Source organism: Leptonotus elevatus, chromosome 6 (assembly GCF_054856555.1).
Source record: "Leptonotus elevatus isolate MCC_2025b chromosome 6, RoL_Lele_1.0, whole genome shotgun sequence".
NCBI lineage: Eukaryota > Metazoa > Chordata > Actinopteri > Syngnathiformes > Syngnathidae > Leptonotus > Leptonotus elevatus.
The window spans coordinates 19,798,080-19,820,828 of record NC_141244.1 but is presented as its reverse complement, the minus strand read 5'-3'; the positions used below and the strand labels follow the sequence as shown (position 1 = coordinate 19,820,828).

General features: G+C 40.7%; 3 protein-coding genes across 4 annotated transcripts in view; 2 read left to right on the top strand and 1 right to left on the bottom strand.

The window, feature by feature from the left end:
- Window positions 1-3,495: 3,495 nt before the first annotated feature.
- On the top strand, window positions 3,496-13,630 carry tp53inp1 (tumor protein p53 inducible nuclear protein 1). The gene is made up of 4 exons (XM_086079294.1): window positions 3,496-3,713; window positions 6,222-6,550; window positions 8,640-9,117; window positions 10,174-13,630. The coding sequence occupies exons 2-4, from the start codon at window positions 6,418-6,420 to the stop codon at window positions 10,391-10,393; spliced, it is 831 nt and encodes a 276-aa protein (XP_085935420.1). The 5' UTR covers window positions 3,496-3,713; window positions 6,222-6,417; the 3' UTR covers window positions 10,394-13,630.
- Window positions 13,631-14,540: 910 nt separating this feature from the next.
- ccne2 (cyclin E2) lies at window positions 14,541-20,193 on the top strand. Of its 2 annotated transcripts, none has more exons than XM_086078506.1 (12): window positions 14,541-14,629; window positions 16,347-16,385; window positions 16,899-16,980; window positions 17,132-17,188; window positions 17,714-17,856; window positions 17,950-18,085; window positions 18,217-18,363; window positions 18,678-18,773; window positions 18,875-19,009; window positions 19,120-19,231; window positions 19,317-19,474; window positions 19,632-20,193. In XM_086078506.1, the coding sequence occupies exons 1-12, from the start codon at window positions 14,541-14,543 to the stop codon at window positions 19,746-19,748; spliced, it is 1,311 nt and encodes a 436-aa protein (XP_085934632.1). In that variant the 3' UTR covers window positions 19,749-20,193. The 2 variants fall into 2 exon arrangements, with proteins under 2 accessions (XP_085934632.1, XP_085934633.1); XM_086078507.1 differs by lacking the exon at window positions 14,541-14,629 and adding an exon at window positions 15,277-15,488.
- A 346-nt stretch (window positions 20,194-20,539) lies between these two features.
- LOC147172556 (neural-cadherin) overlaps window positions 20,540-22,749 on the bottom strand; it is a 91,932-nt gene continuing 89,722 nt past the window's right edge. Inside the window, exon 34 of the mRNA XM_086078311.1 lies at window positions 20,540-22,046. Coding sequence (XP_085934437.1) covers window positions 21,552-22,046 — 495 coding nt within the window. The 3' untranslated portion in view covers window positions 20,540-21,551. The remainder of the gene's footprint in view (window positions 22,047-22,749) is intronic.

The window sequence follows — 22,749 nt, the reverse complement described above, 5'->3', positions numbered from 1 at the left end:
TGTGTTGGCTTGTGTGGGGGAAGCCTTTAGGATGTAATTCTCTCCGCAAATCGCTGGAGGGCGCCAAAGCGTCACAAACACCCGTTGTTTTTTCTCTACCTCTATTTTTCACTTTTCCTCAGTTTGTTCTTGTCATTTGTTTTGTTCTTTTTCACGTTTGTGTACCTTTTCTTATTTAATTAAATTTTTCGTTCTACTTCATTACTTTTTTCTTTTATGTTTACCGTTTTTCCTTGTGGTTTTATTGGTCTTATTTGCATTTATATATTTTAAATACCTGTTCCCTGTTGTTTTTTCTCCTTTTTCCAAAAAACCCTTTTGCCCGTACATTCCTTCTTTCTTGTGTTACTTTTGCTTTCTTTTTTTCTGCTTGTTGGTTCTTTTTAGTTAAATTTGTTCTCATTTTCATTATTCCGATTTCATTTTCTCCTACTTTTTCTTTCCTTCTCCATTTTGACATTTTTCCACTTTTGTAATTTTTCCATTTACCCCTATATTTCTTCTTTGCGTTATTCCTCTTTTATTTTCCATTATTTGATTTCTTAATTTTCCCCTTTTTCAATTTCCAATCTGTTGGTTTTCAAATTTTTTCTTCCTTTTTCTTTTGACATTTTATGGTGTGGTTTTTTCGTTATTCAATAAAATTTAAAATGTTAAAAATATGTATTTAAAAATTCTGAATAGCGTAGACCTCTGTATGCAAATAAAACAAGAAAATTAACACATTTTAAATTAATAAGATAATTTTTTAAAATCCTGATAAATCAAAAGAAAATGAAGAAAACCGTATAAAATACAACATGAAAAACAAATGATAACCTAATCAGATTGTTTTTTTAAGTGCTTCTAATACATTTCAGATGCCTTGATGCATCTATTTTTGCATGTTTGATTGGCTTGTTGTTTTTGGGAAGAGAAGCAAGCAGACTTTGTGACTTGGAGGACTTTGCCACTGTTTCCAAGTCAATCAATCTGATGCAACACCATGCACGAAGTGTGTGCGTGCATGTGTGTGCGTGATTTGCTCCCCTGGGTGTGTGCACATATTTCTGGTCCAACACTCCACCCAAAGTATGAAACAGCATGTAAATATGTCACGACAATTACATGGAATTGTGTGAATAAATGAAGAAAGTCAAAGCAAAAAGTAAAAGTGTCACACAGTCAGATCGGAGGTCAGTGTGTCTCGTAGGCGCCGCCCACATTCCCCTTAGCGTGTTGACACAGAAGTGCGGGAAGGTCCTGACCCTGTGGGCCCTCCAATGAGGCCATCACAGACAGTAAAGAAAAAAATAAGACTTAAGAATGCACTATATAAAATAAAGTTTTCAACAATCTTAAATGTAAACATTAGGACATAGATAAACCAAAAAATATGAAATGCAAAAAATATTTAATATACAACAAAGTAAATTAATCAAATGTAGTAAAAAATATATATATTTAAATACAAAAAACATCTTCTTTAATCATTTAAGAGTCAGTCATAAAATTATAGACAAAAATATATATTTTTAAATACTAACAAATACAAAATGCAATGTGTTCTACCAGCCATGACTTGCAACTGTTTCTAATATAAACAGATAGGCCTATCTAGCTTTACATGAGATCGATGTCTCTATATTTAAATGTTACAATTCTTGTACTTGTCACAACTGCAGCGAATGCACACCACCAAACAGAATGAATCAACATACGTGATACTTTTGATTCCAACAACAATATGACTCATTACATAAAGCCACCATTTTAGTTTCCTTTTCCATACTGTACATCTTGTCCCATTTCCCAATAGAGCACGGACAAAAACAGTAGGTTATTGACCTCTGCGTGAGCTCATGCTCTACGCAGTTGTGCAACGCGCTGCAAAACACAGTTATGTAAAGGCAAGCCCACCCAACTTCCACATATGGAGGAGGCTCTGTATTATTGTTTTGCTGTAACACTGACACACTGCTCCCAACTGGAGGACATTTTGTCCACGACCATTGAACAACTTGTGTGCTTGAGAAGAAGAAAAGTAATGTTTTTTTCAGGGCCAATACTGATGTTAGGATTCAAGAAAGCAAAAACATATCTGGGCCCAATATTCATTTTCAATGAAAGGGAAAATATTAGCGTCAAAATTGACCCTTATTTTTATTTATTTTTAACAAACTCAAACATCTGACTTTATTTTATTTTTTATTGTATTACTATAATTAATTGAATTGGTTATTCATTGACATACATGTATAAATAAATGCTAAATGAATTTAACTAATTTTCCAATTACAGAACTCTTGATAATGCTAAATACTTATAAAGATTCAAGAGCGAAGCAATGCCCCTGCTGGAAAGTTTATGAAGGTTCTATTAGCGCTGGAGCCGATGTAACGCAGAGGCCATCAAGGACGTTCTTATCAGTGTTGTGATGTCATCAAGATGTCCAGGTGCGACCTGCTTGCGCACAAATGGAAAAACCGCAGGTCAGGCAAATGGGCCTTATCTCCAGTGTCTGTTTTTCCAATCTCGATTTATGGTTTTGTTTTGGTGTGGCTGATTCGAGTCAAGATTTACAAAAAGCAAGGATACCAAGTCATGTGATGGAAAGACACCAATAGGGACGAAGATTTGAGCCACTCAGAACCAGACTGGGCCAGCTCTCTCTCTCTATATATATATATATATATTTTTTTTTAATCATGTTTAAGTTTATTCCAGAAATTAAATGAGAAATGCATAGAAAATACCAGTCTAAATCGAGTTTTTCTTCCAATTTTGACATATAGGGGTCACCCCATTATCACACAGAACTTTTCTTGATTCATTTGTCCCAGAAAAGGGTTCAGAGATTGATAGATTCAAAAAGATTGTTGGGCTTTAGCTTGGGAGTCAGTGCAATTGTATGTAAGTATGAATGCATTTAATAGTTATCATCTTTGATGGCTGTTTGGACCTATATCACACACTTATTTTTCTTTCAGGCAATCTACATGGTATGGACTGGGATCCAACCTATGAAAGTGAAGATAATTACAGTAGTATTTATTGATTTATTTTAACACGTTGATCTTGAAAAAGTAGGATTTTCTCATCCAGATTTTTTTTTCTTAAAAGTAAAACTATCTTAAAAAAGAAAAGAAGTAACTTTAGTTTTTTTAAAAATGGAAAAAAACTTGCTCATTTGAGCTTTTAAACGTGTGCCGTTGACTCATACATTATACATAAAAACAAAGGTAACCGCTGACGAACATACTAAAACTACAATAACAGTAATAATATTTATTGATTGCATTTATAATCGTTACAAAACGCAACCGGAACCGGATATGGTCCGTTTTATGTAACAATGCAGCGTTTTGGTGCTTGTGCGAGCGTTGCCCAGTCATGTCCTTCAGTGAACAAAGTCACGTGTGTTAGTGACAAACGGGGCTGCGCCCCGCGATTGGTCGAAATGCTGGTGTTGGCCCCGCCTTTCAAGACGTCACGTCGATCAGCTGTGAGGAGGCCTACCCACACTCACAACAATAACAAAAGGATCAGTCGGGGGAAAAGAAGAAACAGCCGATGTTAAGTTCCTAACATTACGCCTTTTTGTACTTTATTTCTTCTACGAAGAAAACGTCGACTTTTTCATTGTTCGAAAAAGGCACGCATCTACCTCGAGTTCGAAAAGGAATTTACATTTAATATTTTTTTTGTTTTTTACGTCGTCGGCTGAGCTGCAGGTGGGTTCTTTGTTCCCCCCTACACTTCCCTAGCTTTCATCATTCTATGCACTTTCTTCACGTTTTGATTTTTTAAATAATGATATATATATGTGTATATACTGTCATTACTGTGCAGTTATCGGACGTTTGTTGTGTTTTCTGGTTAATTCCATACATAATTCATGTCGTTGTACAATTTGTTCCAGTTTAGCAAACATGTTAGCTGCTCGACGCTTTTAAGTCGAGTGCCTTTTTTACTGCGCTTTTTCTTGGGTGCATTCGATTGTGTGTCGTACACCATGATAACATTGTTTTTAGGCAGACGTTGGTTAGTCCAGCCCCAGCCGTGTCGAATAACAACCCCCCTCCTCCTCCCTTCTCTTCCACGCCCGGCTGCTAACGAGCTAAACCGACTTACACAAACAGGCTTCGCAACCCCCCACTTTACAGACCTATCACTTCACGTCCGATAAAGACACCCGATAAATCGACCAATCGATCTGCGTGAATACTAAACAAAAAACATCATTATATTCGGTTGGTTGCGCAGGTTACACGGTAGTTTTGCCAATGTATCCAGTTTTGTCAACGGGATCAGTTGGTGTCCATCCGTAACCATCAACAACCCGTGTTTACATTTTGTCTCCGAAAGTAATTCACTTGTCTTAATCAATAAATACTCACAAATCTGCGTCTGCAAGTACATGTAGATTTTAATCTGTTATCAAGGTAACTGCTTTGTTGTGTTCTGATTGAGTGTTTGTTTATTAGTCGTGGGTTGTTGACTGGAAGAGGAACAGCATTTTATCACTTTTGTTTGTTCTGCGTGACGGTGTGTTTGCCCACTCCTTGTTCAAACATGTTTAGAATGTTTATAAAGTTCATCGACCTCTCCGGAAAACTTTGAGCTCGACACAGAAATGTACGAGTCAGAAGAGGTGATCCTAAACGCAGCACAACTGCAATGAACCCAAATCATGAACCTGTTGTGCGTTTAAGTGCTGGCGAACACATCAGACATTTGTAAAGTTTAAGTAGCATCCATTAATGTGTCAGCGAATCAAAGCAGGTTTTTGGTTCAAATGCGGTAAAGAATTATGAGCGTTCTTCTGTTAAGGAACAAAGGCCCACGAAGTAGAGTTTCTGACGAACAACATGCACTTTTCCGATTCGGGTTAACAAAGAACGTGTGTACCATGAACGTCACGCGACTTCTATAACGACAAGTGATTTGAATCTGCGCGGAAGTAGACAAGGTTGCACAAACAAGCTCAAGTCACGACGTGCCTTTTGCACGTTATTTACGTTTTTCAAGGCTATGTATGATACGATATGGCAATTTAAGAAGTGGAAAACGCTTTCCCACGGGACAGCGGTGGCGAACTAACGCGTCCACTGACTGATTAGGCGGCACTGTGAGTATTTTATAACTACCAACACAGTCAAAAATGCAAAAAAATATATATATTGACGTCGCTATTTTGAAATTTGAGATCCATTACGGCGTTGTACGAGCCTGTGGTCGAGGTCTTAAACGCACCACAGCTCAGTTCAACCTGATTTGGCAAGTCACGGGTAGTTCAAATAAATCCGACATTTGAGTGTCCGGTGAGTTTGAAAGGCAGAAATACTGTCTGGACAGAAATGTTCGCCCACAGTAAGTGTTGTCATGGCTTTAAATAACCCAACGAAGAGTCCATGTGGCGCTCAATGACTGCGCTTTGTCCTTCAGTGACCAACTGTGAAGATTGGCTGCTCTGGTTGTGTGACTTCTATTTACTGCTGCTGAATGAAACAGCGTCTTTTTTGTCAGTTTAACAGCTGAAAGCATTGCAGCTGCGGACAGGATCATCTTGAATATTTACAACACAATGTAGTAGCTGTTTATCACAGGCTATACATTCCAGACCCATAACATGATGGGTACAAATCTAATATAGAGAGATATTAACTCATTCACTGCCATTGACGGCTATAGATGTCAAAAATTCATTTGAACTATTTCTATTAGTTTAACATTTTTTCCCACTTTTGTTAGCAAGAGTATGAACATCTAGAAAATAATTATTGTACATTTAGAACAGATATACAATTTGTGATTAATTGTGAGTTAACTATTGAAGTCATGCTATTAATTTTAACGGCCAAAATTTTTAATAATCTTTAAAAAAAAAGATTATTAAAATAAATGTCTAGGTTTTCATACTCTTGCTAACAAAAGTGGGAAAAATGTCAAACTAATAGAAATAGTTCAAATGAACTTATCATTAAAAAAAATATATTATTAAAAGAAATGTCTAGGTTTTCATACTCTTGCTAACAAAAGTGGGAAAAAATGTCAAACTAATAGAAATAGTTAAAATGAACTTTTGACGTTTATAGGCGTCAATGGCAGTGAATGAGTTAAAATACTTAAAACCATCCCACATACTATTAAAAAAAAGCAAAAGCAAAAGTGTTCCTCAGTCTTTACTGTCAAGAAATGTTTGACTTAAATCATATAACATCACTTTTGAAAACTTTCAGGTCTCCTCGTCCTTTTCTCTCCCCGCATCCACACTACACGACTAAGCATGTGCGGCCCCCTGGCTCTCCGATGAACCGCGCCCACGGGCCCTTGATGCACTTTAGCGCCCCGGCCGAGCGCCTGCCCGTCCGCAGCTGATGACCGAAGCGCCTCGCCGCGCCGCCCCTCCCCGAGCCACGCCCACGCCCCAGCAGGATGTTCCAGAGGTTCGCCAGCGCCCTGTTCGGCGATGACGTCGCCGCGCCCGAGCCCAGCCGCCGCCATTGCCACGACAAGCAGCCCGAGGAGGAGGAGGGCGAGGAAGACTGGATTCTGGTCAACTTCCTGGGTAAGTCTCGCCTTTTGTTGTGCTCAAACCTGTCCGACCAGCAATCAACCTTCATTGGTGCATACAGTGAACCAAATAAGGGCTGCTTTGTTCTTTGATTTGGCCTTTTCAGCATTCTCCTCAAATAGCTTAAATAAAGAGTTTCTATATTAGTAAAAAAAAACAAAAACATTATCATCGCTCAACCCATAAAAGTGAGGAAAATTTTAGACAATGAGTGAAAATAGCAAGAATAGATAAGTTTGAGTAGGCTTATATGTAAAAATCGATCGCTATAATGCGTGGTCGCAGAAGGAAGCCCGTCAGCAGAGTAATACACAGACGGGTTAGTCGGTTGGTTTAATTAATGCATCAATCGTGGCTCTAAGACGCAAATTGGACTGTTAAAATAACCATATTTTTCACTTAGGCATGTTTTAAGACTTGCATCATGGACCGGAGGCACTATTGTGGCACAATGGCTGTTGCCCCTTTTTTTCCTTTAGAGTGAAATAATGATCGGGTGTTGTTCGGGACCGAAACTTTGCTTTTGTGAAGTCAGGCGCGTGCGTGCGTGCCCGCTCTCGCTCCGCGGTAGCGCTGGCAAGGTGGAAGTGTTTGGGAGTGTGTGGGCGAGACCGCGGAAAGACACAAGTGTGTGCGACATATAATAAAAGTGTGTCAAAATAATAATAATAAATCAAAACTGCAGTGGGACCCTCCGTCTCTCCTTTTGTTCGACCATCTGGCGAAAAATGGGGGTTGGCTTCCCCTTTAAAAACGTTTTATATAATCTACGAATGACCTAGCCTATCTTTTCTGATGTAAATATTTACACGCCTGAGTTTGCTCACCCCTGGTTTATAAGCAATATTGTTCATAAACAAGTGAGCCGAGAGTGGAGGCCACACAGGCAACAAGTCACGGCAACTTTTTTGTCTGAGGTTTGAAAATAGGTCACAGTGAAAACACACACCATGACCCGCCATGACACGAGTTGAGCCAGCTCAGATTCCACAAGCGTGTGATTTTTTTTTTTCTGATAGAGGCATTGGGTGCAAATGCAAACTGCCTCGGTTTACTTCTTGTCACAAAGGAGCATGCCAAAGCTAAAAATGGACCCCATATCAATTTTTACTGTATTAAGATACTATTTATAGTGATGAGGCAGATATTTTTCATTGGATGCGATGTGCTGGTGCACTTAATAAAGTATTTTATGGTTAAGCATGTGGGTGTGGCCTCATCAAGTGCTAGAATTAGGGATTAGGGGTTATGTGTTAGGGGTGGGATTAGGGAATTATATTTGAAGGTTAGGGGTTAGATTGAGGATTAAAGGGGAAGTCGATCCAAACATTTTCTTTGCAATAATATAAATATTAGGGTTAGGTATTTTACACTTCAGGCATCAGGGTTCAAAAATTCCAGTTTTGGGATGAGGTTAGTCAGGTTATGTCATTCACTGTACCCAATGAAGCATCCTGTGGCTAAGGACATGGGCGTGTCACGCGTGCCTTCAAACAGGAAGTAAACAATGCACCGGTTTGTTTGCAAGGTTCTTGCATCATCCATTCGGTCTCTTGACTGTTTGTTTTTTAGGCGAAAACTATTTTTTTTTATCGGAAGGTGAAGTCGATAAATTGCAATATTTGACTTGTGGTTTCTCAAAAAGAAAAAAAGTCAATCTGAGATCTCAACTTCTTGTCTGGGTGAGTCATCAGAAGCAGACGCTGCACTGTGTGTGCGCGTTTTGGCCTCCATGTTTGGTTTCCTTTCGGGCTTCAAAAATAATGTCAGTGTTTGTTTGTAGAGCTGTTATTAGTGAGCCTGTGGTTAGGTTTGGCCACGTGACATGTGGCTGCTCACCATCAGGGGGAAAAACATGAACACAGCGCCTCCTGTTGATACACTCAAGACACTGCGTTTTCATTTTTTTTATATTCTTTGGCACGAATATGTCCTTTGTGTGACTGCTCGAAGCACATATGTGATATTTTATTCCTATTATAATTCATCCTATATTCACAAAATTCCTTGCATGTCATTTTTTTCTCTAACAAGCTTTCATGGCCTTGAGTTTGACTTTTATGAACTGAAATTGCGTCCTCAGCTGACAGCTGCTCAAGCCAGCGTGGTGACGACCTCTCCGGTTCCACCGTCGGTCGGAGCGAAGGCGAGGATGAGGAAGATGAGGAGGACCTGGTGATGATCCCGTCCCCCATGGCCAGCCCTCCCATCCGCTACGCCTCCTGCACCTCCCTCAACTCCACCGCCGACACCGACCCGGACGGCGGTGACGAGGGGGAGGAAGAGGAGGAGGGCGACTTCCTGCGTCTGGACGCGTCGTCCCTGGAGGAGAGTTGGTTCGTCACGCCGCCGCCGTGTTTCACCGGCCGTGGTGTCCAGTCCGTCCTGGTGGAGACCAGTCCTCTGGAGAACCTGCTGATAGAACACCCCAGCATGTCGGTCTACGCCCACCATAGCCCCCCCAGGCTTAACCCGAACCCACTGCAGCGCTCCCTGGATCTGGAACTGGCCACCGCCCCCAAGGAGAAAGGCAGGCGTGCTCTGGATGGTTCGCGTCACAGGTAATGATCTCGCCAATTGGTTTATGGGGTAGGGATTGAAAATTTGAGGATTGGGATTTGGGATTCAGCCAGTTGTGAATGAAGGAGGTTAATGTTAGGTTAGGGGTCTGCAACCTGTGACTCTGGAGCCACATGTAGTCCCACTCCTGTGGCTCCCTAGGAATCTCTAAAAAATTAGAAATTAGTAGAAATTAATATATATATATTTTTTTTTTTACATATTTTAAAATTTTTGATAAAATATTCTTTAAATTAATTTTAGATACAAAATGAATGATGACATTTTCCCCCCAAAAAAGTTAAAATTTGTAAGTTGTCAGAAAAAGAGAGATGAAAGTTTTTTTTTTTAATTTCTAAAAATGTTGAAAAAAGTGACCATAAAAAGGGAAGAGGAAAAGCAGAAAATTACCATATAGTGTACACAAAATTGTGGAAAAAAGTCAGAAAATGTATTTTAAAAATGGCAGAAAAACATTTAAAAAAAAAAATTTTAATGTCGCAAAAACAAAAGAAAGACAATTACCATAAAATGTCTTTGGAATTGCCCAAAAAAATAATTTTAAAAAGTCAAAACATTAACTATAAAAACTATAAAATGCCCAAAAACAAAATAAGAAATTCTGAAAATTACCATTTTACGTACACAAAATTGCCCCAAAAAGTAAATATGTATTTTTTTTAAAGGCAGAAAATAAAACTATAAAAAGTAACTATAAAATGTCCCAAAACAAAATACCCCCCACCCCCCAAAAGCAATTTTTTTTACCATAAAATCACCATAAAATGTAGGCAGAAAATGACCATAATACAGTATGTTCATAAAATTGCCAAGAATGTCAGAAATTTGACAAGAGACAGAAAAGTCTAAAAATGTATGGAAACAATAAGTCTGAAAAAATTGCACACAAAAATCCAAAAACGAAACGAAAAAAGTTTTGTTCATCATAATGTTTATTTATTTGGCCTAATGTGGCTCTTTAGGTAAAAACCAATCCTAACTCTAACCCTTACCCTAACCTTCACCATTCCCACTAATTCTGTCCCCTTCCCTCACAGGTCAGACATGTCGTCGGTCCAGCGTCGCGTGGGCCTCCACCAGTCTGCGTGCTACGCGGCGGCTCTCTCCACCCGCGCCGGCCTCCTGCCGAAACGCCCGGGCCTCGCCGGCCAGCCACTGTTGTCCCGCAACGCACTGCGCCGCCTCAACCTGCTGCACCCGGCCAAGGTCGGCCCCACCCACTTGCACCAGCCCAGCCAGCGCCACCTCAACTTCTGAAGCCGTCGCCTTCGCCTTGGCGTCACACACAAGCACCAGCACCAGCACCACGTCCCGGACGCCATCTTAACAGCCAAGGCGTCTGATTGGGTAAACAAGCAGCGTGGCAGGCCGTTTGGTGTGTCTTCTTTTTCATGGACTCTTCTTCCTCACGTGTAGAATCAGCGCTGTAGGTCACTTTACTCAGAGGCAGGCTCACTTTATTATCCCGTTGCATTATGATGACATCATCACCTGACAACTTATCACAATACTTGAACATCCCTTGTCACATTTGAGTGCTCGAAGCCGGGGTTCAAATTACTGTATGTGGGGAGGGGGTCGTTTGGGGCTTAGTTAAAAAAAATATTTTTTAAATATCAGTCAGTTGTCGTTATTTAATTGAATATACAGCATTTCTTTTTTTCCATTTGATTTGAATGTAAAGCATATTACAGTGTCCCCCCGGGTAGTTGGGATTGGTGCATTCATTTTTTTTTTGCGCGGGGGGCAGGCAATCTATTGGCTAATTTAGTGCTAAGGCCAAAGCAGTGTCTAATATATGTGTTGCTTTGGCACCATCCTGTGGCCAAAAAAACTATGTTGATGTTAGCTGAGCATCTTCTACTGCATGCGTCTGAAAACTGCCGTAAAATGGCGGCAAAGCACAACTTTTGTATCGGACAGGGCGGTGACCAGTCTAAACGAAGCTCCTCGTGATAACACAGTTCCTTGACACCAAGCTAGCTTGTCAATGATATGGCGCCAAAGCAATACTTTTATAATCGACAGATCTTGCTGCCCGAGCCATAAAACAGTGAACAAGTGTAATTTTCCAGCAAATAATGGAGGATCGGTTCCTCAAAAACAAAATCTTCAATAGGTGAATTTGAGAATATCCAACCGCTTATTCCTCACAAGGGTCGCGGGGTGCTGGAGCCTATCCCAGCTGGCTTCAGGCAGTAGGCGGGGTACACCCTGAACTGATTGCCAATCAATCCAGGAATTTGAGATTATAGCTCGTCTCAGGGTTTTTTTTTTTTGGGGGGGGGGGTATTTCTGCTATTGAAACTCCAAAAGTTGTTTGCATGTAAATGCAAAATGTAGCATTTTCACATATTAAGTGTTATTTAGACTAATGAGTAATCCTGACTTTAAAAAAACATGGCGGAAGTGCGAAAGCTTTTCTCACTGCCCTCCTGGAAAATGTTCCGTTTGTCCCTTTTGGACAGCCGCTGCGGCTTTTCCGTATTCTGATTGTAAAACGTGGCTTGAACATTATATTATGACTTCTCGCCCCGCAACGCAAACATGACATCTTTTTGCTCTACTTTTTAAAATGCTGTCTTTTCATAGGTTGTCTTGCCATATATTTTTTAAATGTCTTACGTTCCAAGCTCAAGCTCAAGCTCGAACCCTGCTTGAAGGTGTTACCTCGTCAAGTCAACTTCCACTCGATGAGTGTAAATAGAGAACCGAACTGATTGTTCTTGTTGTAACAGAATGTTCACTCCAACACGTTTAAAGGGGAAAGTTTTAAATGTGGTCCTGCCTCTGACTTGTTGTCATTTTCACCATATTGTCTTCACAGTAGAAGAGGAAGAAAAAAAACGTACAAAAAAAAAACTGGGTTAGATATCACTAAACTTGCCTTGTTTAAAACGGTAGCTTTACAGAATAGAAATGTAAGAAAAAAATATTTAAAAAAATGTTTAAAAAAAGTTCAAAATATTTTTTTTTTGAAAAGTGAAAAACAGATTACATATCAGTATGCGGATGTGTGTGTGTGTGTGTGTGTGTGTGTGCACGTACGCGTGTGAGTCAGTCATGGTGGTAGAGTTGTTTGTTAGTAAACAAAGAAATTGGAAAGAATTTTTTTATTTTTCTGATGTTTTTCTTTGTTCCTAAATAAATCTGCAGTCCATTTCTCAGGGTCACAACCAATCACTTTTTACTCGGAAATGCAGATTTACTTGATATGGCTGATGATTATTCTTATTTTTGGTTTCATTTGCTTGTGAGACATTTAGTGTTGGTCCCTGGACTGTTGATTGAGACATGTTTTCTTCGTTAGTGTAGTAGTTACACTCTTGGTAAAATAAACCAAAAAAAAAAGGGTAGCAAGAATCTGTAATATTTTAGTATGATATTAAGATGATGCTTGTAACTTTTGTTGTTGGTCTTGGCGCTCTTAACATGATGATGATGATGATAAATAATAATCCACATTTGTGTTATGGTCAAAATGGCCCACTTTGTTCATGGTGTAAACGGTATAGCTATTTTGTTTTTTTTACTTTTAAATGTAATTTTAGTGGATGTTATGGAAGAAGTGGGCAGAGTTTTGCTTCCTCACTATAAGGAGTGTATACTATACCTGCCTGCATGTACTCGAGTTGTATTTAGGATGATTATTGAACGAAAAACAAACAAACATAAAGGGCACATTTGGCAAATGATAACAAAACAGGACTTGTGCGTCATTTTAAAGCGCCAACAAATGAAACCTGATGTTTCTCTGGTGTATTTGAAAGTTTTTTGTCATATCTTGAATGCCAGGAATCATGTCATTTTCCCTCCCGTATCCGACAGAAGGGATCGCAGGTTATTGTTGTTGTCATGAAAACTAACAGGGATTTGACATGCTTTTTTTTTTAATTATTATTGTTCAATGCCTTGAAAAATTGCGCATCACGTGCCTTCCAGGTTGAGATGTTATTTGGACAATGCATCGATGAAGAACTTGGACTCTTTTGTTGTTGTTGTATCTTTTGTGGATTGGAACATTTGACAAGAAAACAAAAGACCCAAATGGATGTCAACTATGCACCACACTCTCCTCTCCCTCACACCCGTTTTTTCTAAAGACTTGCAAGCAAGCAGACGGAATCATGTAGCAAAACCTCCTGTTTATGTTTATGCTCAAGAGTGAAGAATATTATGTGGCATTTGTACTTGTATTTTTCTTTTTCATCAAGTGTTACACGTTTTTTTGTTTTCTTGTGTAGTTTACTGAAATAATATCGCACTTTGCCAAAAGTAAAAAGAAAAAAAAAAGAAAAACATGGTGCAGGAATTGTAGGGTTAATTTTTTTCTTTATTTATCGACATATTTCCTCTGTATCTTGTATATGTACGACTGTTCAACTCACCTTGCTTGGAAATCTGATGTTGTGTGGGGGGGTCGTCTGTTTTCAAACTGTAATAGTTCATATGTGTGATCTTTTACTAGTCGCAAAATAAATGTTTTCATACTCATGTTCAGTTGTGAAAGTCTTCTTTGTATCTGCATGACTATTATACTGCCCCCGGTGGCCAAGTTGCACTGTCTAGATTGCTGCAACGAATATGATTTGTGCTTTAAAAAGCTTTGTTTGTTTGTTTGGCTTCTTGGGGCGGATGAAACGTGTTCATTACATTAACATTCATTCGACCCCCCCCCCCCCCCCCCCCACACACACACACACATACATTATTAATAAGTAATTCGGAATACCTAATTTGCCTTCTTTCTATCTTACAGTTTTGCTCTTTTTTTTTTTTATTGTAAAAAAAACAAAACACCCGTGAGTGTTTTAAATCCGCTGGAATTGTTGTTTAGGTCCTAAAGTTACATGATAAATGTGTCTTATGTGATACAATGTAGGTATAATGTTGTCAAGTGCACATTTTCACTTTATTGACAAGTTTGACAGCAGCTCCACGTGCTCGTCTGTTTACATTTTGCCTGCGAGTCACGTGCCCAGCCCGGCTCGCGTTTGTATTGGCCAAGCCTAGCGCCGACTCCTCCCCCAAACGCGGAAGTTCCACCGGCTGTGAATGAAAAACTGGCCCAAAATACCACTTTACGTCCACTTTGCCGTGCCATTTACATCCCGGACTACTAAATGGGGTGTGTCGCGTCGTTTAAATCCAACCGGAACAGACGGAAAGCCTTATCTCCGTGGAAAAACACCGTGAAGTACGTTCGCCGATTGAAATGAACGCGGTCTGCTCGGGTACAGCGGGAAAAAAGCGCGACGAATTGGCGAATGTTTGTCCCGAATGAGCGTTTCACGTGGCGATTAAGTCGCACCGGACCCGGGGTTCGCGCAGACAAGTCGGCTGGAGAATATTTCCGCTCGTTTTCAAACTTTTGAGCGCGTTTGTGTGCGAACCGGGAACGCGCATGCGCAGTGGCCGCGCGGCAGAAGAGGCGGATATAAGGATTGGCGCCGGCGCGACAGCTGATCCACTCATTCATTCTTCCCCCTGGAGGTAAGACACACGCTCCGATGACTTCTTTTATACACTTTTAGGCAATTTTTAAACATGGTCTCCGCACTTGGAGGCGTTAGGTGATGTTTATCTTTCCTGGTGAGGCGAAAACAAAAAATGTTCGTCGTCCTTTTGTGTTTAAACCACAAAAGCTCGATTTAACTTGAAAATGTGCCTTATTTTTCTACGTTTTATGACCTAAAATACAAACTATACACACAAATGGCACGTGCTTGGTATGTTACATGTCATTATTGCCGTGCTCGGTGCCATTTTGCACTTTTGAACGACAGATGACACGTACGAACACAAAAGTATAGTTGACAGTCCTCATTCACAAAGTCGCTTCTGTCGTCTCTGAAGTTACTTTTTAATTATCGCCGTTGTTGTTCGTGTAGCGAGAGGAGTGAATAAAACTGACGTTTGTTATTACTAATAGCTGTGCTACTAACAGCATAGATAGCAATGTTGACCCAGTTAGCAAACCGGCTAACGGCAGCTAATTACAGTAGCTTCCCTCCCAAACTTGAACTCGTACTAAAACACGCTTAACCGCTTTCAAATGGCCACAAGTGTGGCTAATTTAGAAGATAAGGCTTTAATTTAGTTGCTGGGGGTGCGAATAAGTCAACATGGTCGTATTTTAGGGGGTTTTAAGGCTACTTTGTGGCCGAAGAGCAAGTCGAGTTTGGGGGGTGCTCCTACAATCCTCCCGCTTAGCGCTGCCCAAATTGGCGCGTCTTTGCGTTTCTATTCTCGCTTAAAGTTGATATTTTGGCCATTTTCTTTCGCTCAAAGTACGTCGAGGGGGTTTGGAAACGTTTCTTCTAGCATTGGAGGGTTGAAATGTGCGTTTAAGGTGGGTATTTATTGAGTTTTTTTTGTTTGGAAGCGAGGGAGCAACAACCCCCCCTCGTCTTCTTCGGTGGAGTCAGTCTGTCTATATATTCATTTTTGTACATTAAATCCACCATTTTGTTTAGTTTCAATCACAAGTGTGTAGCTTATGGTTTTCTTTTGTACCATTTTTGTCATGACTTGGTGTTACTTTTGCATGTTTAACTCGCAGTAATGGTAACTACATGTGGAATAAGCCTTTATAATCTTTGTATTTGCCATTTGAGTCAAGTATGACAATGATTTAATGTAAAATAACATATATAAGAGTCAGATTGACTACCAGTAACATAAAATAATGATTACATATACATTTGATGTAAAATAATGAATGTACCAGTCACTTTGTAAGTCAGTCTGACTCTTACCACTCATTATTTTACAAGTCAACTCATGTGCCGAAAACCCACTGACACAAAAGCATATACGGTGTAGTACACTGTTATTCCTCATTACTACAACATACATAACTCTAATAGAGTAGTATTGGCAGAAAGCTAACAAAAACGCGTCAAACACTAATTATTATTATTATTATATTCCTTATTTCACCTTAAATACACCATTTTGCAGCTTTTTGTCATTAGTTGTGTATTACAGCATATGCATGTCATTTTAGGCTTTATACGCGTTTTAATGACTCTTTTGGACCTCTGTTGACTTATAATTGCCACTTGTGAGTCAAATACAACAAAATGGGTTTTAGCACATAGGTGCCGATCAGCCACAGTGGCTCCAGAATGTGACTTCATCTCAGGACCTCCATCTTATGATGTGCATTGACATTCTATGTCCTTATTTATTTATTTTTTTTTTGCAGAAGCACAAGTCCGGTCAACACAACCATGTCCAGACGCAGGTGAGCACCCGGTGCTGCTGTTTGTGTGAGGGATGAGAGTGGGTGGGGTGTTCTTTTCAGGAGAACAGAGGGCGGGTGGGGATGTTCTCCCTAGGATTAGGGTGGGCCGGGTGGGGCGAGACCGTTATCACATTATTTTAAACCCGTCTTTGCGCCAGTCAAGGCAAATCATGTAGCTTATTGTGAGGCGTATGTTCCAAGAGATACAGCAGGTGTAAATCTGCAATAGAGACCATTTAACACTTTAAGCACAAACTTGTTAAAATGCAAAAACTATTCCTTTGTGCCTGTTTGTGAAATTTTGCTAGCTTAAATGCTATGGAGGGGCTAACAGAAAGTAATTATGCTAATAATAAGCAACTGCTACTTTAACACATAAACAGAACTTAAAACCCACAAAAGCAAACTTTTCACACCCAATTTTAATTTGAGATATGCTTCATCTCACCCACGGGGGGACAAGCGTCATCGAAAATGGATTATTCTAATCATAATTGCCATGTTTCCCCTTAGCGGTCGCATCACCCTTCAAGCCCGAGATTCAAATACGCCCGAACCCACCATCAGAGCGCCACTGAGGAAGAGGAAGTGCGAGGTTAGTTGATGCACTCCAGACACCTATATTTGTACACAAGCTATTAAAAAGTCACTTTTTGCATAATATGTCCTCTTTAAAACGGAGAAAGGAGTTAATATGTGGGTGTGTCTGTTTGTGAGGCTGGTCTCATGTTTTTTTTTTCTGGCAGCCCTCAAAGAAGAAGAGTCAACCCGCTGCCAAGAAACAAAGCTGCTATGAAATTCAGGTTTGTTTGTTTTTTGCACGTCATTAGCAGACCGATTGTGTGGCGAGAGCTGCTCCTGCTGCTTCTCGCTTGCCTTTAATTATTGTAATTTTATTTGCACAACTAATCGCTAGCCGACAGCAGAACTCCTTAAGTCATTTTTCTCTTGCCATCGCAATATCAATAGAAAAAAATACTAATGTGGTTGCAAAAAAAAAGTTGTCTTTGTTTGTTTAAATTTTTAGTAATGGTTGGTTTAATTGGGGCAATGTTGTTTGTTGATTTATATTTTTTTTTCTTGTTTTCCCAAAACATTCAAAAATGACAGCATTATGTATTTAAAAGCAGTGAAACGAAAGTGACTCCGTGTCACCACTAGATGTCGCAATCATCACCCTTTTTTGTGTGAAATGCTGAGATTTACATCTCTCACTTGAATTGCTAAAGCCTTTTAAAGTCAGCCATTTGGTATATTTCTGGTCTTTCCACGGCGATCTTTTTGTGTGTTTACGACATATACTATTTTGATTGACTTTGGTTGTGTAGAAGTGTTGGTCGGAGGAGGGAGCGAGCCCGTGCGTCCTCATCGAGACGCCGCACAAAGAACTGGAGCCCGCCGACCCGTCCAACTTCAAGCAGTACCGCTTCAAGAACCTCTTCATCAAGTCCTCGCCTCTACCTCGTCTCAGGTACCGCCTTTCAAGGCCTCGCTAAGATGGCCGCCTTGCATTACAGAAAGCGCAGCTATTTACTGTACGTCTGTGCTCGTCGCGATGTTGCAGTTGGGCCAGCTCGGACGACGTGTGGATCAAGATGCTCAACAAGGAGCTCAAGTACGTCCACGACAAGAATTACATGCAGAGGCACCAAAAACTGCAGCCCAGCATGAGGGCCATCCTCCTCGACTGGCTACTGGAGGTCAGAACCACACACACACGCGCATACACACAACAAGGTGCTTGATCTACAGCGGGAATTTGGAAAGTTGCATTTCAGAAGAAAGTAACATCAAATTCTGTTTTTCAACTTGTGAATAATCGTCTGCGCAGGTGAGCGAAGTGTACTTCCTCCACCGGCAGACGGCGTACTTGGCGCAGGACTTCTTCGACCGCTTCATGCTGACTCAGGAGGACGTCAACAAGGACTACTTGCAGCTCATCGGCATCACCGCGCTCTTCATCGCCTCCAAGATCGAGGTTGGTTACACGCCGCACTCGTACTTGGGTTTCTTTTACTAGAGTACAAAAGTAGAAATGAATTTTGAGTATTTGTAGTCAGTTATTTCATGTTTGATTAAAAAAACGTACTATAGTTTAAAAAATTCAATCAAAATTATTATTATTATTTTTAAATAATTTAATTTAAACGCATACTTGTGCGCTTTGTTTGACTACCACTTTCATAATAACAATTTCCCCTCTGTCCTAAACAAAGTGACACAAAATGCATATTTTCTTGTATTGACCATCTGGCGGTTCATCTTCAAAACGTCTCAAATGCTTTACCTCAGGAAATCTACCCCCCCAAAATCTCCGAGTTTGCCTACGTGACGGATGGTGCGTGTGACACGTGGGACATTCAGCAGACGGAGCTTCACATCCTCAAGGTAGCGCTCTTGCGCTCAACTACATTCAAGGACCCGTTGAAGCTTTATTTGAAATAAAGGGGGGGAAATCTTAACATGACATTTTTTTTAAATTATTATAGGCATTAGACTGGAATCTTTGTCCGGAGACTCCCATCTCTTGGCTCAAGCTGTACGCTCAGGTGGAGGCCCAGAAGGACGATGAGAACTTCCTGGTGCCGCAGTTCTCGCAGGAAATGTACATCCAGATTACGCAGGTAAGGACTTCCTGTCGCTAACAGTGGACGCTCACATGGCAAGACTTGAAGATTTCCCGTTGGGAAGCAATTCTCATTTTTAAAAAGTGTGGGTTTTTTTGTCCTCTCAGCTGTTGGACTTGTGCGTGATGGATATCAGCTCGTTGGACTTCAGCTACAGCGTCCTCGCAGCCGCTGCCTTCTGCCATTTCTCCACGTTCGACGTCGTCAACAAAGTGTCCGGTAGGTTCCACAGATACTCGGATGCTAATAACGCAAACTTGCTGAGTCGGCGCAATAAGGTTTTGCGTGTTTTACGCGCGTCAAGGCCTGACGTGGGAGAGCGTGTCCGAGTGTGTGCGGTGGATGAGCCCCTTCATGGACACGCTGCGCTCGGAGGCCAAACCTAAGCTCAAAACCTTCGCCAAAGTCAAGACCGAAGACCGACACAACATCCAGACGCACGTCACCTACTTGGACTTCCTGGTTAGTTAAAAGAAATCTACTTCCTGTCTGCTTGTAAAAAAAAAAAGAAAAGAAAGAAGGCCAGGATCCAACAATACCTGAGGTTTAAAGTTGATTATTTATTATTATTTCAAAATAAAATGTAATTAAAAACTGTTGTTCTCTGTTTGCCTCGCAGAGAAAAGCTCAAGAGCGCCACACTCAGGACGCTGCTGATTGCCCGCTATCGCCAGTGGTTGGTGTGGCAACTGTCTTGACTCCGCCCAGCAGCACAGAGAAACCGACCAATCACTGAGCGGGGGTGGGACCTCGATGGCCTTTTTAGCAGCCAAAAAATAGAACAAGTTTAATTTAAACACAAAATGTGATTTTTGTGAAAGACTTCCTGGTGCTCCTTTGTTGTGTCCCATTACCAGAGTGGGAACATGCAGCTCTGTGGTCACCGTGGCGACCACTCGTTTTGTGGGTTTTTATGTTTTTCCTGACTGTTTCATTCCTGTAAACTTGACCTGAGCCGCCGCCGCATGCACGTGCCGCCATAAACTCGTATTTATTGAATTAAACAAAGAAAAAAAAGAATAGTATCTCGAGAGCTATTTATGACCGCACGTCCTCATTTGTGCCTTGGGATGCTCAGACGTGTATTTTGTTTGTGTACATAGTTCCTCTTTTTTGGAACGCTCTTTTTTTTTTCCAGAATTTTGCAATCTTTTAAATAATAAAAATGAAATCAGCGCTCATTACTACAAGTATTCATTGAACTCAGGTCAAAAGACGTGTCAATGCCACAGTTATAATAGTTACATAAAAAAAAATAGTTTTTATTTTGTTTTGACTTAAAGAAATGTTTTAATTATATAATATTCCTATTATATTTACTTTATATTTAGTCTCATTCACTTCCATGTCTCTTGTCAAGCAATGTTTTGATGCACTAATACTTTCACAAGATGGCAATATAAAGCCACTTACATAAATTGTTTTAAAAATATCTTTACACTATTCTATTCATTGTTGCCATGCTTTAAACCCTTTAAACAAAAGTGCTGCACTAATGAGCTGTTATTTGAATGAAAACAAAAATAATCAGGGAAGAAGTCATTTATTAAAATTCATGTACAAAAGGAAATATTCTGTCAGGTCGTTATAAAATGTCCATATTTACATTGTATCATACAATTAAAATAAGCAACAACCGCTCAAGACTTTTTCAAATGAATGAAGAAAAAGCAGCACACATACTTTCAGGTGCATAGTTTACAGGGGAAAAGATTTCATATTTAAACTCAATTGAAAGCTGGAAAACATTTCCCCACCCAAAATCATCTCCGTGGAAATTGTGGTCTCAGATTAAAATCACTCCTTTTTCTTTGCTGTCCTGTGAACACGTGCAGGCGTTAAGGTGGTACCATGGTGCGGTAAACGTAAAAGATTGGTTAGAATGATTGTTTTTTTTTATATAAGTCACAAGTACAAGGCAGCTGAGGACTAACTTGACATTTTTAGTCTTGATTTTAGGTCTTGGGTAAATAAAACCATGACCAGCGAAGGACAAACTTTACAGCAGGAACTTTCATTTTTGTTTTGTACGTTTTGGACCTCAGGAACTCAAAATGGAGTTTCAGAGGAATTTATCTGGACAGGAAAAAAATGCTCACAGGGCGGTACATCTTTTAATAGTTCCTGGAACCCAGGACTAAGCCCCGAACATATCCGAGTACCAACAACTTGAAGTTTCTTTACGTGTTAAATGCAACTAAGTAGGAAGTACTTTGGAGAGGTCCAGGAACCTTTGTGGTGGAGATCTGATTTAGATTCAGGAATGAACATTTCCTGGAACTTTAGGGTAGAAATGTACACCCATAAGTTTCAGGGAACTTTTGGTGGAAATACATCTGAGGAGGAGTCAAAGGGTCCTAAAAAGCTCCAGTTGGGAAAACGTTAAATGATTGTTGCCGCCAATTTTGGAAAAACTTCACTCTGCCCTCTTCCAAGATGGCGGATGACGTCCATTTTGTAATCTAACCCCCCAGTTTTCACGTTTGGCAAAAGTGACAAAACGTCCAGAAATGAAGAGGTAAGAATATCAGGTGGCCCTCTAGTGGCTGGGAGGTCGCCACGTGGCTGCCCCGTACGAGAGCGCCCCCAGCGGGCGGTCGTACATGTCGCTCAGCGTCTGGAATTTGGGTCCCCAGCGCGACAGCCGTTCGTGCGCCGTTTCCCCTTCGTCGTCCTCCTCTCCTTCGTCGTCGTACCCCAGCGAGCTGAGACTTCCCGCCGGGGTTCCCGATCCTTCGTCCCGCCACACGTGGAAGATGTCTTCCGGCAGCGCGTCCGCGTCGTGATCCGCTTCCCACACGATTCGAGACACGTAGCTCTTGAAGTCCACGTGGGAGCGTGACGATGGGGGCGGGTGGTGCGCGTGGAGGTGCGGCTGCGGGATGCTGAGGTACGGCGTGCAGGAGGTGCCGGGGGGGTGCACCTCCTCCTGCGAGCCTGGAGACGATTTGATGAGCGGGGCCGTTGTGCACGAGGACGACTGCGAAAGGCTGGAACGCAGCGGGCGCTTCAGTTCCGTCATGTCGTAGCCTTTCTGCAGTGGCAGAAACGTGAGAGAAAATCAGCATTCAGCCAAGTGGAAAACAATATTTGAGGGTTAGGGTTTCAAACTTTGGTTTCAAACTAGAAGTATGGTTTCAAATGAGTGTTTTAAAACTAAGAAGAGAGTTTCTGAGTAGTGTTAGGGTTTCGAATTAAGGGTTGGGTTTTAAGAGGAGTATGGTTTCAAATTGGGGTTGCAACAATGGGTAAGGATTTCAAATGAGGATTAGGGTTTCAAATTGGAGTCGCAAACAAGGAGTAGGGTTACAAGTCAGGGTTTCAAACTTGGGTAGGGATTTCAAATGAGGGTTTTAAACTACGGTTGGTGGTTAAAAATAGGAGTAAAGTTTGAGGTTAGGCATTCAAACGAGTTAGGTTTCAAATTAGGCTTTTAAAATTAGAAGATGGGTTTCAAATTAGGGTTTTAAACTAGGGTTGGGGTTTCAAATGAGGGGTTCAAAGTAGGCTTTAGGTTTCAAAGTATCAGTAAGGTTTCAAGTTGGTTTCAAACTTCAGTTAGGGTTTCAAATTAGGGTATCCTTGTAGGGTTAGGGTTTAAAAAAAGAGTAGGGTTTCAAATTAGGGTATCAATGTAGGGTAAGGGTTTAAAAAAAGGGGTAGGGTTTCAATGTAGGGTAAATGTTTTTAAAAAAAGGGTGGGGTTTCAAATGAGGGCATCAATGTAGGGTTAAGGT